Genomic DNA, 16,895 nt, shown 5'->3' on the forward strand with positions numbered 1-16,895 from the left:
CGCGGTGCACTGTGGAGGCTGCGCAAACAGCGCGATCATACAAATTTGTCGGAGCACTCGCTCTGTAGTGAATGGGTACAAGCATCTATCCTAGCGCAACACGCTTAAGACACAGGTTAAAAACTTGTAAAGGACAAACGCTAGCGTTTGTCATTTACGACTTTAACTCGCGACTAAGCTTAATTGTCGCGCAAGGAAAGATGCAAAAGCGTCTGGAGCCACCTCAGCGTTGTCTGTTAGGTATCATGTAGAGTATCCGCACATAATATGACAATGTTGCCAAAGTTTGGGACATGGCGTCTAAGAAGTTTGTGCGCTGCAAACTGCGAAATACGGGAAAGGAGTTTGCATGGCCTTATAGCGCGCCATGGCACTTATGAACCGCACGACCGGCGTCTTGGTAAACAGTTACAAGCTTACGTTTACGTCATATGCAACCTTAGCGCTGCTCGCGAGTGCACGAGCGTTTGTCAACCAGCGTACGACGACTTCCTCGGACCTTACTTGGTCCCCGTATACTGGTGACAGCATCCAGGTTCCAGCCTCGGAGCGGAGCGTGTCCGCCATTCGCACGAATTAAGAGCTCGAATTCGTGGATGTTGCCACAGCGTACTTCCCTCGAAAATACGAGCGCCCTTACGTCCACAGAGTACACCAACGTCTAAAGGTAACTTGAGTGCATCGGACCAGGACACCGAAAGGCCGATCAATGCAGAGGCCAGGGCGCGAGAAAAAGGGACACACGAAGCGCACAACGTCCTGGTTTGCTCCCGAGATTCAGGTGCGTAAGACCTGGTGCGGTGCGCGGCGTGTAATTTGGGAGGAACTAAGCAACGAGAACGAGCGTGGTGCCTGACACGAGACGTCAGCGACGCTGTGCTGGCGTTGCTCGTGGGAGAGATGGCGAAGCAGCAAGAGGCAGGAGGCACTGTACGTGAAATAACGTTTTATTTTAGGAAAAATGAAACAGAATAACATCGTATAGACACATGAAGTATGTACAGGAAAGTTGATTCTGAAAGACGCACTACTCTTTAGAGAAGGGGGACCCCCGAAGCGCGGCCAAGGCGGGCGTCATGCGCCCGTGCACAACGTGATTGTGGGGTCGGGAGAGCTCACCCAAAACACAGAGATGCTCATCACAAAGCAGGTTAAAAAAAAAAAAAAAAAAAACAGACGCTCGCGTTCTTTCATTGTACTTGCCTCACAGTTGCTTCTATAGACATTCATTATAAATATATATATATATGTACGTATATATATATACATATATATTATGTATATATATATTATATTACCATTTTATGTACATATTTATTACAGTCAGATTCTAAACACACAGCATACGGGCGCGCGGAAGGGGAAACGCAAGAGGTGGACAGGGAAGGAGTTTGTGTGTACATAACTTTGTTTTGTTGCAGGAACATCGCAAAACTGTGCTCGAGATCCTTGGAAAATGACTACTACTCGTTTTGAATGTCAGAGAAGCCATGGCAGCAGACAATCGATAAAAACCATACAAAGCTATCGCCAAGCCTAAGAATAGCGGGGAAAGAACATGGACCTTGCCCAAGACAAGCGGATAAAAGAATAAAAACGCAGCAATAGGCTCAGCGCCACGTCGGAAAAGCAGCAAAACGCGAAGGAAATTGGGTGCTAAGGAAAAAGGCTCAAAAGAAGGTCTTTCGCCAGCAAAGCGGGCTTCGCTCCTAGTCACATTCCTTGAGGGAAACCTTCGCATCAAGTCAGCAGTAATCCACCTGCAAAGGCTTCGCACAACGGGCCTGCTTGGACAGCACAAGACCACGCTAAACCACGCGCAAGCACAACACGCGCAAGCACAACACACGCTACACGGCGGGCAAGCTACTCACTCCTCGGCTCACAACGGGGTGCACGTTGTGGCCAGTTACCAAACAGAAGAAAAAATAAACAGACAGACAGTGTAAACGTGTCCAAGACGATTCTGGAGCCTGCTGCATCGCAGTTGGCACACAGCACTCGGCGGGCTTCGCTCGCGCCACAGGCAGGAATCACGGAGACCTGAATGGCGACACGAAAACGAACCACCGTTTCCAATCTGCGTTTCTGTTCGCCACACCACAGACAGCCATACTAAAGCGCTTCCTCGGGAGTATCTCAACGGCATGGAAAGAAATGTGGAAAAGGCGTCGGCGAACGGAGCGACGCGCGCACCTCACGCATGCTCGCTCCGACCCGTGCGCCAACCGAGGCGACACAACAGAGCGGAGAAGACCGCCTGCCAATCACACGGCCGCTGTGGCTGCAGAGCACAGCTGCGCGTGTAGCTGCGAGGAGGGTGTCTGGCGAAGAGGAAATTCACCACTATGCGAGAGGGCAGGCGGACTTTGTACTGAAGGCCGGGAGGCCGAGATTCTTTTTTTTTTTTTCGTTCTTCCCAACCGGCTGTCCAAGAACCTGCCGACGCATGGTCGACCGGAATAAGAGGCTTGTCTTTGCTCTTTCACACGAAAAAAAAGTTTTTTTTTTATAACTTTCCTTTCTCTTTTCCTCTTTTTTTGACCTTTTTTTCTCCTTTGGACGGGAAACTTGTCGGTTGACAACCGGGACAACACAACTACAAAACGAAAACAAAACCACAGGGTCGCACGAAATGACGGATGCGCAACACTTGACAATGCCTGCTGGGCGTCGGGACGTTCGGGCGTCTCGGAGGCGGCGTATGGGATTTGGTGCGAATAATGCCCATAGGTTACGTTCGCACGCGCTTCTGCATCAAGGCAAGCTGTCGAGGACATCGGGATTCTAAACGGCGGAGGGGGCAAGAGCTTTCCGAACCGCCAAACTGAATGTCTCGAGCGCCGCGCAAAAAGCGTTCACTGGGACGCGCCCTTCGATACTACGCCAACAAATTAAACAGTCAACCGTAAAAAAAAAAAAAAAAATTGACTACTTCACTGAAGAGAAAAATATCCTTCCGATGGGCAACACTTGTCAAAACGTCTGCCTCGACTCACTGGTGACAACGGGTGGGGAAAGCGCCCGTGCGACGGATAAAAAGAAGCAAGAACGAACACCCGGAGAGACAAAAAAACTAACGAGAACGTGCGCTACACTTTGTTCGCAGAAGACTCGTGTGCGGCTGGGTGGCAGCGGCCAAATAAATTGGAAAAGCGTTGCCTCGGAGGACGCTCCAGTCAAAGCGACTCGCACCGGCCTGCGGCGACCGAAAGCCGCCGGAAGAGAAAGATCACGGGGAAAAATGCGAGGAGTCATCTCGAAGCGCGGCAACAAAAAGAAAGAAAGCAGCACTGCGAAATCCGATTGGGCAAAAGCGCACAACGGGAAGGTGCATACACGCCGCGGCGGCGACGCTCGCCAGGCGTCCCAGGTACATGGGTGGCAGACGCGCAGTTTCGGCGCTGCAATACTGATTCTCTCGGATGGCCGCTCGGGGCGGCGAGCGGGAGTCGACCCCGCGAGAATGCAGTTGTTCCCTAACGATCCCGCATTGCGACGGATGCAAGACCTGCCTCCAGAAATGCATGTGAATGATCGAACCGCCATTCTCTTGACGTTTCCGCGGGAAAGCGAGACCACGACGCTCTTTCACCGGCAAGGTACACAAGTCTCCTCGAGCGGCGACGCCGGATGACACCCGGGAAAGCGCAACGAGCCCGCCGGCTTGCTAACACGACGGCTGCCAAACGAAAAGATGTCCAAGTTGTTTTTTTTTTATAATACGAAAAAAAAAATCACGGGGATAGACATCGTTAATGGAACTTCAAGCCAACTGCTGCTCCTCGACCGCGAAGCTGCGCATCACTTGTAAGAGCACCACCACAAGGACGAAAATATAGGGAATGGACGACACAGGACGCACCTGGCTTCACCCAGACGCCCGATGACATTCATTTACTACATCTTCGGCGACACCTTTGAAGCCCACAGCACAATGTAAGCGTGATGATGGCGTCAGCTGCGACGGCCGTAAGAGCGGCTCGAATGGAGACTTCAGAGGTTCATCGTAAGAGCAGCAGTGGATGCGGCTTTCACAGCGAACGGCGTCAGCCGTACGTTGCCCACGCTACGAGCAAACAACCGATGTTCGTTGCGACAGCGCGATACGCCCTGAAGGGGGATCGCAGGAAACATTTTGCGCTCAACCGGCACTTTCTCGGGGTGTCAGCCAAAGTCACCCTCTAGTGTTTGCGCGTAGAACAGAAAAATATACAATGAATATGGTGATGGAGGAAAAAAAAAATGCGAGATGTGCTAACCCCAGGCCGAGAATAAAAACAAGGAAAAATGTACAATAAAATCGTCGCTAGATGCCTCTGACGGAAGGTGCAGGAAAAATAAAAACCACTGCAAGCCCCACGTGCAGAAGCCAGATCGACCTCGTCCACACAACCATATAAACAACTCTCACCCTGTTTCTCTTTGGACACATATATACTCAGTCACACGCACGAGGGTGTATATAATATCAGGCAAAAGACATATGACCTGCGTACCCTCCAAAATAACATCGCAAAAGATAATAAATAAAAATATAGAGAGTGTGCAACACTGGGGTGCTCACATTTTGAAGTCCGTATATGAACATTTTTTTTTGTTTCTTTCGACTAAACAAGAAAGCATGACTCCCTCGCCAGACTCGCACAGATACACAGTTGACGTACATACACACAAACGCTCGGACAAAGGCGCACGAGTGAGTCTACACAAACACACACACATACATACGCATGCCCCTTCACGACGAAATATTGCAAATAAATAGTTTGTATCTACTACAGAAAAGGAGAGAAAGAAAACTGCTGCCGCCCCTCAAAATCAGCACAGCTCAAAACCATGGATATTTTTTTTTTCCTTTCCTATCTTCCATCCAAAAATGTGGGTCAACACGGAGGCTTAATTCGGATGTGCCAGAGATACTCAGCTGACATATTGCATTTCCAGAAAGGACGCAACAGAGTGGGAGGGGTGTGCGCAATGCGTGGAGGGAACAGCAAGAGAACAAAGGAAAACAAGCGCGCGAAGAAACAGGACAGAAACAGAAAAGAGAAAGCCGTAACCGAGACCCCCACCGACACGCATTCTCTCTCTCCTCTCGCACAGGCATCGTGGAAATAAGCGCGAAACTGTGGCTAGCTGTCTACCGAGGCCCCCGGCTTCAACAGTAGAAACGGTATATTGCTTGCTTCGCAGCGGTGGCTCTTCGGACAGACCGCTGCACCGGCGTTATTACTGGACACACATCTCTCTGTTCACTGTAACGCTATACCGGGGTGGTTTCGAACGAGGGCTTTGTCATGGGAGGGGGACGGGGTTGTGAGCGCGCTGCGCCAGCCGCTGGTCCTGGAGTCCACACGGTGCGCATCATGCGGCTGGCGTTCTGGTGGTGGTGGGAGTGAGGAGGAGAGGTTCCGGGGGGGGGGGGGGGGGGGGGGGGCGAGCCCTCCATGTCACATGGTGCTCGGGTGTGAAAGAGAGGCGAAGAGCGAGAACGTGGTCACACAGGGGTGGAGGTCGGTTTGTGCCAAGGGGAACGGGCCGGAGTCGTCGGTGTGGATGAAGGGGAGGGCAGCGATGGCCTAGACGGTGTGCTCCTCCGCTAGACAGAGCCTCTTGGTCGAAATGGCCATGCCGCCGTCGCTGGTCATGCTCTGGATACTGCTGTGGTCGTCCGTGTCACTTTGGTTGCTGTTGTAACCCATGATGTCCACTTCATCTGCAGCGGGGCAAACAAACAAAGCGCGCCATTAGTCAACGGCTATGCGTCAAGTGCGAGACACCATCGACAAGCACAGTTCGCTTTTCCGACACAGAATACACCGCTCACGTACAAAGTGCCTATCAAACAACACGTGGTAAAGAAGGCGCCCTAGCGGTAGCGGCCAAGTGTAGGGCCAAGGACACGGCAGCTTCAACATAGGTGCCAGAGCACGGTGGCAAAACGCAGCAGGCCTGTCAGTGGGGGGAAAGGGATGCGAAAAGCACGCTCTCCTAGGGACAACATGCGGTAAAGCATCTAACAAATTCTTTACGGGGCTCTTCACTCTGGCGCAGATAAAGCACACTCCTTCCTCGAGCCGTCTCGTACAATAGTCGACAAAACATGGCTCGCTGGAGGCGTCAATCAAACAGGCCTAATGTCCAATTCAGCACAGCAAAAACGGCTTACAGCACAGATCACGCACTTGCGCATTCTGGGTGAAAAAAACGAGCTCTGCACTTTCACTAACATCAATGTGCTGATCCAGAAGCATATGCTGAGGAGTTGAAGCAGACGGTAACGCCACATGCGCAAGCTGTCGTCTTGTTCGAAAACACCGTTTATTCTTTGCCCAAGTAAGCATCGAACGGTCCTCCAAGTTAGCACCTTGTCGAAGCTGTCCAACTTTTACATTATATACCGGGCAAAACGCAGTTTTTTACATACCCCAACAGCAAGACCTACACACCTGGTGAATCTTGGCTGCCTACTTGATAATTCAAAAATTCAAACGTAAGCTGTCATCGGTGCCTCGGTGCTAGATATTTCTTCCCTGAGGAGGACTGAGTGAGATACTGCCAAACGCAAATGCAGCGGCTCGCCGTCAGGTTTTATCTTTCACTGAAAGACAGCTCTAAACGAACAACACAAGTATTACGAATGAAACGCCTTTCTGTACCAAAGAAACCGGCAGGAGTACAACGGACAGAAAAAAGTGCGGCATTTGGTTCATACGTCTGCGATGTTAATGAAGCGACCATGCAACAACACAGAAGCCTGAAGATAAGATGGCGCGAGTGACCGCTCGTAAGCAGCATCGCCAGCCTCATCCAAGCCTGCGGATATAGCATCGCACGACTTTCTTTGGGGCTGCGCACAAATGTACGAGCGTACGGCCTCAAGGAAAGCGAAAGGTCAGATCATCATCGTTTACATGAAATTACTGCTCTGAACGCGCGCGCTCTGCATTCACAACGAAAAATTTCAATCCGGCAGATATATGGAAAGGAACGAGTGGTCCAAATTCACACTGTCTATCGCCGTGCGTTTTTCAAACAATTCTGTCCTGGAGCTTTCCAAGTCAAAGTCTGTTGATCTCGACATTCATGAATATTTGAACGAGAAGAAAGGAAACCGAGGGGCCCGATTTTTATTAGTCCTATTATATGAAGTCAACAAAGACACCAAGGACAGCATAGGGGAAATTACTTGTACTCATTAATTGAATTAAGGAAATAGTCAATGGAAATGAAAGTGGATGAAAAATCTCGCCGCAGGTGGGATACGATCCCACGGCTTCGCATTACGCGTGCGATGCTCTTACCGATTGAGCTACCACGGCGCCGTTTTCCCAACCACTTTCTGGGGTATTTATGTTTATATACTAGAACTAACCCTGGGAGTGTTAGCCAGCGCCACCACTCCCAAGGTTAGTTACGCATCGCACGCGTAATGCGAAGACATGGGTTCGTATATCCTACCAGCGGCTAGTTGGTTTTTTAGCCACTTTCATTTCCATTAATTTACCATTTCTTTAATTCAATTATTCAGTACAAGTAATTTCCCCTATGCTGTCCTCAGTGTCTGTTTGTTGGCTTCTTATGACATGAATATTTGTAGTTCATCATCACCATCATCATTTATTATTCCCTTAAGGGCCCCAAGTGGGGTATTACATAAAGGGGGGGGGGAGGCAAAACAATAATACAAACATCGAAGGAATGGTCATGTACAAAGCAAAAAAAGGCAACAACTGAAAAGACACTAAAAAGAACAGGTTTTTTCATAATTAGTTGCAAATATGGGTGGTTAGTAAATCTCGAAATTTCGAAGGGTTTCGCTCTACCACAATGGATTCCGGGAGCGAGTTCCATTGTTCTATTGGAACGGGAAGGAAGGACTTGTTGAAAGCGTTTGTAGAACCGTGAAGGCGTTGGATACATAAAGAATTGAATAGACGATGTGATGAGCGCACGGGTGGAAATAAAAGTGAGGAACGAAGGTCAGGAAAGTTATAATACAATTTATGGAATAGGCAGAGTTGCGAAATTATACGCCTTGATGCTAAAAGGGGTAGACCAATAAATAAGTTCGTAACGCTGATAGTGTTGTCATAATTCGGTAAGATAAAGCGGGAGGCGCGATTTTGAGTAGCTTCTAAAGTGTCAATCAAGTACTTTTGATGCGGATTCCAAATTGTAGACGCATATTCTAATTTGGTACGGATGAAAATTTCATATGCTAGTTTACGAATCGACTGAGGAGACAAGGATAGGGATCTATTAATATAGTTAAGGGATCTTGAGGCATCGGCTGTTATTTGTAGAATGTGGTTCGACCAATTTAGTGTGTTAGTGATGATAACGCCAAGGTAGCGGTAACTGTCCACCTCAGGTAAACTCACAGAGCCCAAAGAGTATAGAAATTTGGATATAGAGCGTTTACGTGATACATGCATTACCTTGCATTTGGAGACATTTAGTTCCATCATCCAGCGTGAGCACCACTTGTCAATAGAATTTAGGCCATTTTGCAGAATGGATTGGTCAGTGTTAGTAGTGACACGACGGTAAATAACACAGTCATCGGCGAATAGACGTATTGTGGATGATACGTCTGTTGGGAGGTCGTTAATGTGAAATTTCTTTGAGTTGCGTGCTCATCCTGCCATGAAGGCGGCGCGCAAAAAAAAAATGAGTTCGCTTACGCGCTTAATGGTGCACTTAAAGGACTTCATAAACGAGGCAATCTGATTTTTGTACCTCAATCTCATCGTCTCTGAAAAAGTCTCACGCCCACTAACGCGAGGCTGGACCCAACAAAGCCAGTGTGGCACGTGGAACGCGTGGGTTTGGATTTTCTCCCACAATGTTTTCACTGAGGTGCTCTCTCCGAACCACAAAATCTTGGGGTCCAGGGCTCAGCGGCCGCAGAGTGACGGCACCGGCGAGAGCGGATTCGCCGAACAGCAAGGTGGCGCAAAACCGGAGTGGGCCCGGATGGAGGGCGAACGACCTCCGCGCAGGGCCTCTTCCATCAATCCCCTTCGCAACACGGCCGCTGCACTTGGCGTCTGGTAAGCAAGCTGGTCCGAGAGCAGCGCCCACTGTGTGTGCCTTTCCCTTTGCGCGTTCTGTGCTGTCACAATTTACAGCTCAGAATCGCTCACCGTCGAGTTGCTCGATTAGATCGCGCGCAAGCTTATCGACGCCAGGAAAGGAGATACCGCTCCGCTATTTCGCAGGCCAAAGTCAACCTTCTAGACGTTAGTGTCACTTCTGCTCCATCCGTTCTGGATCACGACGCCTGTGTGAAGATGCAGGACTTCTGAAACGCTTAGAACACCTCAAAGAGGAGCAAGTTGGGAAGGATTCATGGTACTGAAAGCCTGCAGACCGCCGTGAAAACACGGACACAATTAGAAACACAATCACAACTTGGGCGTCGACATTTCTTTTGCCATTTGAGTCTATGCTTGCCTGCCTGCCAGCCTTTTAATACCACTGTTCTCATAAGCCCGGATCCTGGACGCAGCAAGCGAACTAGACGAGGCCGGCTAGGCGAGGAGCGCGATGCGTCTCTACATGTTACGTCGTTCTACCTGCGATGTCCCACTTCTGCGTGGCGCGCCGCGAGAGCTAAATATATGGGCTCTCTTGGCAGTCGCGTGCAGCCTCATGGGGAGAAAAAGCGTCCCTGAATTCCCCTGGAGCTTCACACACAAAGCTATGCCTTAGGTGATCGCGTTGCCACGAAGTTAGCGTCTCCTCGGAACCGCCACTAAGCACTTTTGCGCACGCCCTCAACATCAGGAAACGTTTCCGCTCCAGCGCCCACGGTGAACTGTGGTGCCGCGAGACCTGACAGTCCGTTCGTTTGGCGTCCTTTCAAACTTGTCTGACAGATCCGCGTTTGAGTACACCACCGAATCCTGAGATGCAAAAATTCAATAAATATCAGCTTTGTCCTAACATAATGGGCACTGCAACGCGTTTGGCGGCGTAATGGAAGTGGTCATCGCTCACGAAGAAGCTCTGTAGGTGCATTCGAGAACGCAATGAGGACCAACGGATATCAAACAAGCTTTCCTCCTGTACGAGTGCATCACGCGCAGCCTCCCTCTTAGAAACAAGTACCGAGAAAATGCGTCTGGTCCTATGCTAGGATAGCTAGCGCATGCTGTTGATTCTAATAGTCTATCCCAGCAGACCGGCACGCTCGTTCCTTTCTATTTACAACCACCACTTTCGTTGTGGAACCGCGACGGTACCAGAGACCGAGCTGCGACCGGACCCTGAAGGCGAAAGTGGACTTGCGCCACGCTGGTTCACCTCCCCACGCTGGAAATGACGTAGCACTACCACTTACTTCCCTTTCGTGTAGAACTTCCGGAGCCTCGGGGTGTACACGTGAATTCTCAATGCACCCTTTCTGCGTAGTTGAGTCCTCAAATCCTCACTCACAACGCCCTTTAGAGCTAGCGACGATGACACGTTAACTAACCATGCATACAGCAATATCATAGTTCACCTACTGCGCAGCTGCATACCAGTGCGTGATATCAACGTAGAGTGACGCCGACGCTAGGACGTTAGCATGCTTTAGCAAACGGTTACCGCCCCTGCAAGGGTGGCAGGCGCGTCAACGGCACACGAACACAGCCTATTTTCTGCTCTCTCCTTCGTTCACAAACGTCGCCTGCCGCAATCGTCACGCCACTAACAAGCGGGAAGTGGGAGAAGTCGCATACACACCGATGACTGTGAGCGTCACTTCAGGGCGGTGTGCCCTCTGTCACAGCAAGGGCACAGTGATCTGCCTACCTAAGCTCCAGCGCCTTCAATGAGCGCACAACCGTGACATGCTCGGCACTAACGGGAATGACGTCATAACGAGACAATCGTTAAGATACGCTACACTGCTCACTCTTCTGCAGACCCCTTTCCAGCTCATCTTATTCGGCTTCGAGAGTGCTACAGGACGCCACTATATAATAGCCGCGCATCGCATAAGCCCAAAATGTTAACGGTCTAGAAGTTCGAGCCACAATCTCAGCACAGTGATGAATTGAACTTCTAGCTATCGTTCATGTCAGTAGTAGGTATATGCCTATCATAAGGAGCTGCTGCACAAATGACAAAAGTAAATGATTCCAGGATAAATTATTTAACACTGTGTTCCGCAGGAAATGCGTGCCCAATCTTGCGAAACCGTCGCCACAGCTTGACATCTTAACTATGTGCCTTCGAAGTATAACAGACTGTGCCAATTACAATTTTAGTGCCGATAATATGAAGATGACAATAAAGGTTGGGAAAATGGGAAAACATACACGCGATTTCGAATGTGCTTAAGGAAGTGTTAGTCTGCTGCGGCACTAAGCCCAACGGCAAAGCAAGTATAGACGCAAGCCTCAACAAGGTGTCCAAATAACCACTTACTCACACACCAAGCATATCAGGCCGCCGATTCGGATGCCTCCGCAACCCTCTTACTGTTAACTATACAAGCAGCCCTGATGATAAACCTGCAGTGCCGCTATAAATAAACTATATATAAACTATATAAACTATATAAACTATATAAACTATATAAACTATAAACCCGTTGCCGCTATTTTGTGTTGTAAGCACAGCCTCATCTTGCGCCATCGCAGGGAGCGAACGCTGTCGACAAACGAACAAGAGAACGTTATGGGATGCGCTGCCGGAGCCTCGGACTGTCTCGCGGAAGGTGGCGATGCAACAATTTTCGCAACAATTTTTGGGCACTCCTCCGAGATCCGAAAGTCGCACAGCGCCCTTCGTGGCAACGAGCTCGACGACCTTGGTGGCGGCATGGACAGAATTTTTGTATTCCGACTGCGATATCCCCGCAAGCCGGTCCCGCAGAGGTGGACCGAGTAGGCGTGGTGCCGCGGGGCCCACGGCAGCGTGCGTGCGAGGCGGCTCCCCGACGTGACTCAGCCGCCCCCGCCGCCGCGCGGCACAGCCGAGCCCCGTGGAGTTTTTCCTCGAGCCGACAGAGGTGCATTGCCCCCGCGCGCAACTCGAGTAGGGGGAGGCTTTGTCACCGCCGCCGCGCTGACGCGTCCGACCGGCATCGCAGCGCGACCGGCACTTGGAAAAGTGCCCTGCTCCCAGCCACCGGCGATTCATGAGCATTGGGTCAACAACGTCGCGACGAAAAGAAATACAAAACGCACGCGACAACCGCGCAAGCGACATATCACGCTTGCCAACGCAAATGGCTGGCTTTGGGGCCAGAAGTAGAGCACCAAAATGCACGCGCCAACGATTCTACGCAATTTCCTCATTGAAAAGCATTCTAGAAACAAAGATGCTTAGAAGCAGGCCACTTTCGGGTGACGGCGAAGCCGGAATCATGGGTTAGGACGATGAGATTTTTTTTCTTATTTTTTTTTCTGCCAGTGCGCACACTTCAGAAGCACCAGGTGACCACGTGAAGCATATGGTATATCATGCCAGCGCGATCACACAGCGCAGGGTGCCTACGGCAATCCATGAAAACTTGTCGCGCGTACCCCAGTGCCACCGCAACCGTCACACAAGACAAAGCCCGTATCCAAAACCCTCAAGCCTTTACTTAGAATCCGCACCAGGTGCCAAAGTAAGCAGTTTACGCAATGCGCTCTTCGTTCCCATCGCCGGTGCTGGAAGTAATTTTTGCGCCGTGCCATTGAGCGGTAACGTGCGCCGCGGTCCTCCGAGCCGTCCTCCCAAATATCGTTCGTCGAACGGACGCAATGACGGGCACGTATATAACCGAGCGTGCACGGCGCCAAGGTCAGTCGGCCAAGCGCGACGCTCTCCCGCTCGGGGATGGCACAACGCCCGGAAACTTTTAATAGCGCCGCTGCGCAAACGGGACAGATCAGAGGCGGGTTGCGGTGGCCTAGGCGAGAGCCCGCAGCGCGGCTCCGCGCACCATACACGGAGGGCCCGGGGCCACGCACTCGGGAGACGCACTTGGGACACGCAGGTGCGGCGAGACTCAGCGTAGGTTCAGAGTGCAAATTGTTTTATAGGTACTCGTGAATCATTCATTACCACTGCGCTCGCACAGTGGCGACCGACCTGTACGTCTCTCCATCGTCCCTTGAAGCGAGGGATGCATTGCCGATCAGGCGGTCTATAAGGATGGGCCAATCAGGGCAGGTTGATCACCTGTCAGCAAAAAATCACGGACAGCACTGAAGACGGCGACATGATACCCCTACCGTTCGTGCTCTTTTTGCACCGCTAAATTTGGCAACCTTTGCCGTGTCGATGAACCTCAATGGTCAGTGAAGCTGCACAAGGCTCATCCCTTGAGAGATTAGCCCTCGTCCTCGCAGTGGACGCATCCACAGCCATCACACGCACCTGCTGTATACACGGTGCTGACACTGGGAAAATGCGTATAGCCGCAGCGTAACGTGGAGAGGGTTGAGCGACACCCAGCCACGCAACCCGCTGCGGTGCATAGCTTAAGGGCAAGATATAGTCCGGCGTAACGCGCGCGCGCGGCCACGCGCGTCGCGGTTAAGCGACGTCGGTGAAAAACGCGCACTCTACAGTTCGGCGTCACGGCGTAGCCGGCGTGCCCAGGCGCGCTTGGCGAACTCAACGCCGCCGGCGCGGAGATAGAGCGTGTTCTATTTCACGCGGCTGACGCTAGACCAGAATGCACTGCGCGCTGTAGCGGCAGCGAGCAGAAGGCAGAATGGCGGCCTGCGGTGCGCGTACTGACAGTGCGGCTGTGGTTTTTTGAACATCTGTGTGGGATGACAGCGCGAGTGAGGACGCCTGCTTGAAGCGATTTGCAACCTTCCATGTGTATACGATGTGAAACGCATGGACCACCGCGACACAGAGCGCAAGAACAACGCGTGGGAAGCTATACGAAAGCAGTGTGGTCTCGCCACAGGTAAGCTGCATTTCGCAGCTCCTGTACTAGGTGGTGGTAGTCGCTGAGTTGAGGGCGCTTGTCGAATAGCTTTCGCATGTACATACATGGTCCGCTTCCGTTTTTGACGTAGCCGAAGTACTACACTGTAAACGGAAATAACTCCGAGGTGGGAGTATACTGCTTGTCCTCTAGCGACCCCCCGGTTCGGAGTTTTTTTTGCTCCGTATGATCGGAGTAGAATTTTTACTCCGTACGAGCGGAATGTTTGCGTGGAATTATGGGAGCTTTTTTCCGTCTTTTCTTTATTTTTTGCTTTGCTATTGACGGAGTTTTTTCGAGGTGCAACGGGAGTATAAAAAGAGCCATCGCGTGAGTGCGCGAACATGTCCACATGCAGAGGCTGCTGGTCAAATTTCGAAATATGCACACGAGACCGCGTCGAATTCGACGGAACAAGTCAATGAAAGCACATATATCATGACATACATAAACATTTCAGAAACGCCCAATGCAGAAATTTGAAAGACATCACACGTACACGCGATACTCAAGAAGCAACGGTGCCAGTATATATAGCCACAATATTGTGTGCCTCGAAACCGCCTAGGGAGCAGCTGTGCTGTTTTCAGAATTACGACTCACATGCTCGTTCATACGAGATCTGTCTCTCTGAAATTAACAGAATACCTTAAGCAACACAAAACTGTTAATTCAAAATAGTGAGAGAAAAAAAGTTAATGGCATAATTTTTCAAAATTATCATGCCATTCTGTGAGTGCTGAAGCGACTTCGCACACTGCGGGCGTTCGCGGCCAAAAAGTAGTGCGTTAGTTACAGTAAGCAAGAAAAATGTAAGTGCATGTGTTACATAGCAAAATTAAATTTTCGCGATATAGTGGTAGCGTAGCAAGAAATTATTACGTTTGAGCATGACCTGCAGCAGCCGACATAACACCGAGAAATGCGCAGTCATACATTTTATACACCGCACTACTTGCTCTGCGTCCGAGCAATCTGCCTCGGTTGCGAAAAGGAGCTACATCGCTGATCTGTCGAGTGAATCCCTAAACTCGGAGCCAGCAGGCATGCATCTAAATCAGTGTCTCGGATATAGCGTAATGTTAATGCAATATCGGAAGCAACGACGTGACCAAAACATATATGCGCGATAACAATTCGATTCACATCGCTCAATAAGAAGCTTTATTTTCAGTACGCATACTTATGTCCTACCGTTTTTCTTCGGGCGAGGATATCCGTTCACAGATACATAAAAACAGTTGCTTGCACTCCGGTCTTTCTCACTGGCAACACAGCACCGCAACGAACTTGGGTTACACCATTCATGCGCGACTAGCACGGATGCAGTCGCTCGAACAGTGGCTACTGAACAGTTGCCATTGCTACGCGGTCCTTTCAAACACTACACTGGACGTTGTCAGCATGTACTCAAAAGGACATAGAAGTCGCATTTCACGTACTGAAGAACACAAGACAGGGTGACACAGCACGAAAACACAGCCAGAACGTGAGCCGACATCACGAGCCGGTGAGCAGCTTCGAGGTATACCTAAGCCTTTTTCCGCACTTGAAAACGTGGTTCTTGCAATCATCGTTGTCAGCAAAGCGATCACAGTATAATGTACTCGATGCTGAGATACAGTGAGCTTCAGGCATGCCTATAACACTTTCTGGAAGGAAATACGGGAAACAAATTGACGAAACGCTGTCACGGAACGACACTTCACAGACGTAAACAAACCGTCAGCCATGAGCACTGCCCGCTCCGCCGAACGCGCCCGGTCGCTCGCGAGGCGCACAGCCTCATGGGAAGCGCCACGTGACTAACCTGTATCGGCGGAGGGGAGTTTTTTAAAACTCCCTGTCGGAGTTTCAAGGGAGAACAAGATCTTTAAGCGGAGTAAAATCGCGTCATGTCGCCTTAATACTCCCGCAGCTAGCCAGCGGAGTGAAACGAGGGGATGGCGCTGTTTTGCTCCCATACATCGGAGTAAATACTTGAGGAGGGGAGGTTTTAAGGCACATCACCTCTTAAAAACTCCCAGGTGGGTTTATTTTCGTTTACAGTGTAGCAATATGAGTGCGATGTTCTGGCTGTCAGGCACGGCGGCCGCATTTCGATGGGGGCCAAATGCGAAAAACACCCGTGTGCCTACATTTAGGTACACGTTAAAGAAGCCCAGGTCAGAAAGAAAGTGGTTTTCGCACGTAAAACCTTATGTTTTTTTTTTCTGGCTGTCAGGACAAGTTAACACCATCCCGCAAAAGTTTTCATTTTAGCGCACAAACAGCGCGCGGAACGAGAAGCGCGCGCGCTACCCGAACGACGCGCATGCGCCATGTAAACAGCTGTTCGCCGCGGCGAAGTTGCGCTCCCGGACGCACAGATGGCGCCAGCCTCGAGCTGCGCGCGCACGCCGAACTCTAGAGGAAGCAAATTTCTTGCACCCCTGGCGTCGCTAGCGCAGCGTATCCGACTTCGCCTGCCGCGGCCTGGCGCGCCGAGAACGCCGGACTATATCTTGGCCTTTAGTGGATATATGGCGTTCTGCTGCTGAGCACGACAACGCTCAGTGGGGCGAGTACCTGAAGAGAGAAAACAACGAGCGCTGAGAGAAGCGCTCGTCCCGCCGTCCTTGTTAGCGCTGTGTTTTCTTCAAATGTTGAGCATCAAGTCGCGCATCTGATTCCCGACTTCAGCAGCCGCATCTCTATGCCGGTGGAATGTAAAACACGCTCTCTCACTCGAAATTAGGCACAAGCGAAAAAAAAAAAAAACACACAGTGCGGAAATCACTGCGTGGCATCCCTCACAGCCCACTGTGAAGCGTTAAGATGCAAGATCCCAACTATTACTGTATTTTCCGTAAGTCACTGCGCAAACGTGCAGCCAACGAAATTCATTCGTTTCAGTACCATCGTTTCAGATCTGCAAACTGCGGTTGCTGGAGAACTGCGAAAGACGTGCTGAAAACCGGAA

General features: G+C 50.6%; 1 protein-coding gene and 1 non-coding gene across 3 annotated transcripts in view; both read right to left on the minus strand.

Annotated features, from left to right (window-relative positions):
* Positions 1-931: 931 nt before the first annotated feature.
* LOC135915440 (max-interacting protein 1-like) overlaps positions 932-16,895 on the minus strand; it is a 103,622-nt gene continuing 87,658 nt past the window's right edge. For both annotated transcript variants that reach the window (XM_065448525.2, XM_065448519.2), the window contains one exon: positions 932-5,719. In XM_065448525.2, the coding sequence (XP_065304597.1) occupies positions 5,583-5,719 (137 nt within the window). In that variant the 3' untranslated portion in view covers positions 932-5,582. The remainder of the gene's footprint in view (positions 5,720-16,895) is intronic.
* Positions 7,253-7,325, minus strand: TRNAT-CGU (transfer RNA threonine (anticodon CGU)). Its single transcript has one exon. It is a non-coding gene; the product is annotated as a tRNA-Thr (tRNA).

Source organism: Dermacentor albipictus, chromosome 1, assembly GCF_038994185.2.
Source record: "Dermacentor albipictus isolate Rhodes 1998 colony chromosome 1, USDA_Dalb.pri_finalv2, whole genome shotgun sequence".
In the NCBI taxonomy this organism is placed as follows: domain Eukaryota; kingdom Metazoa; phylum Arthropoda; class Arachnida; order Ixodida; family Ixodidae; genus Dermacentor; species Dermacentor albipictus.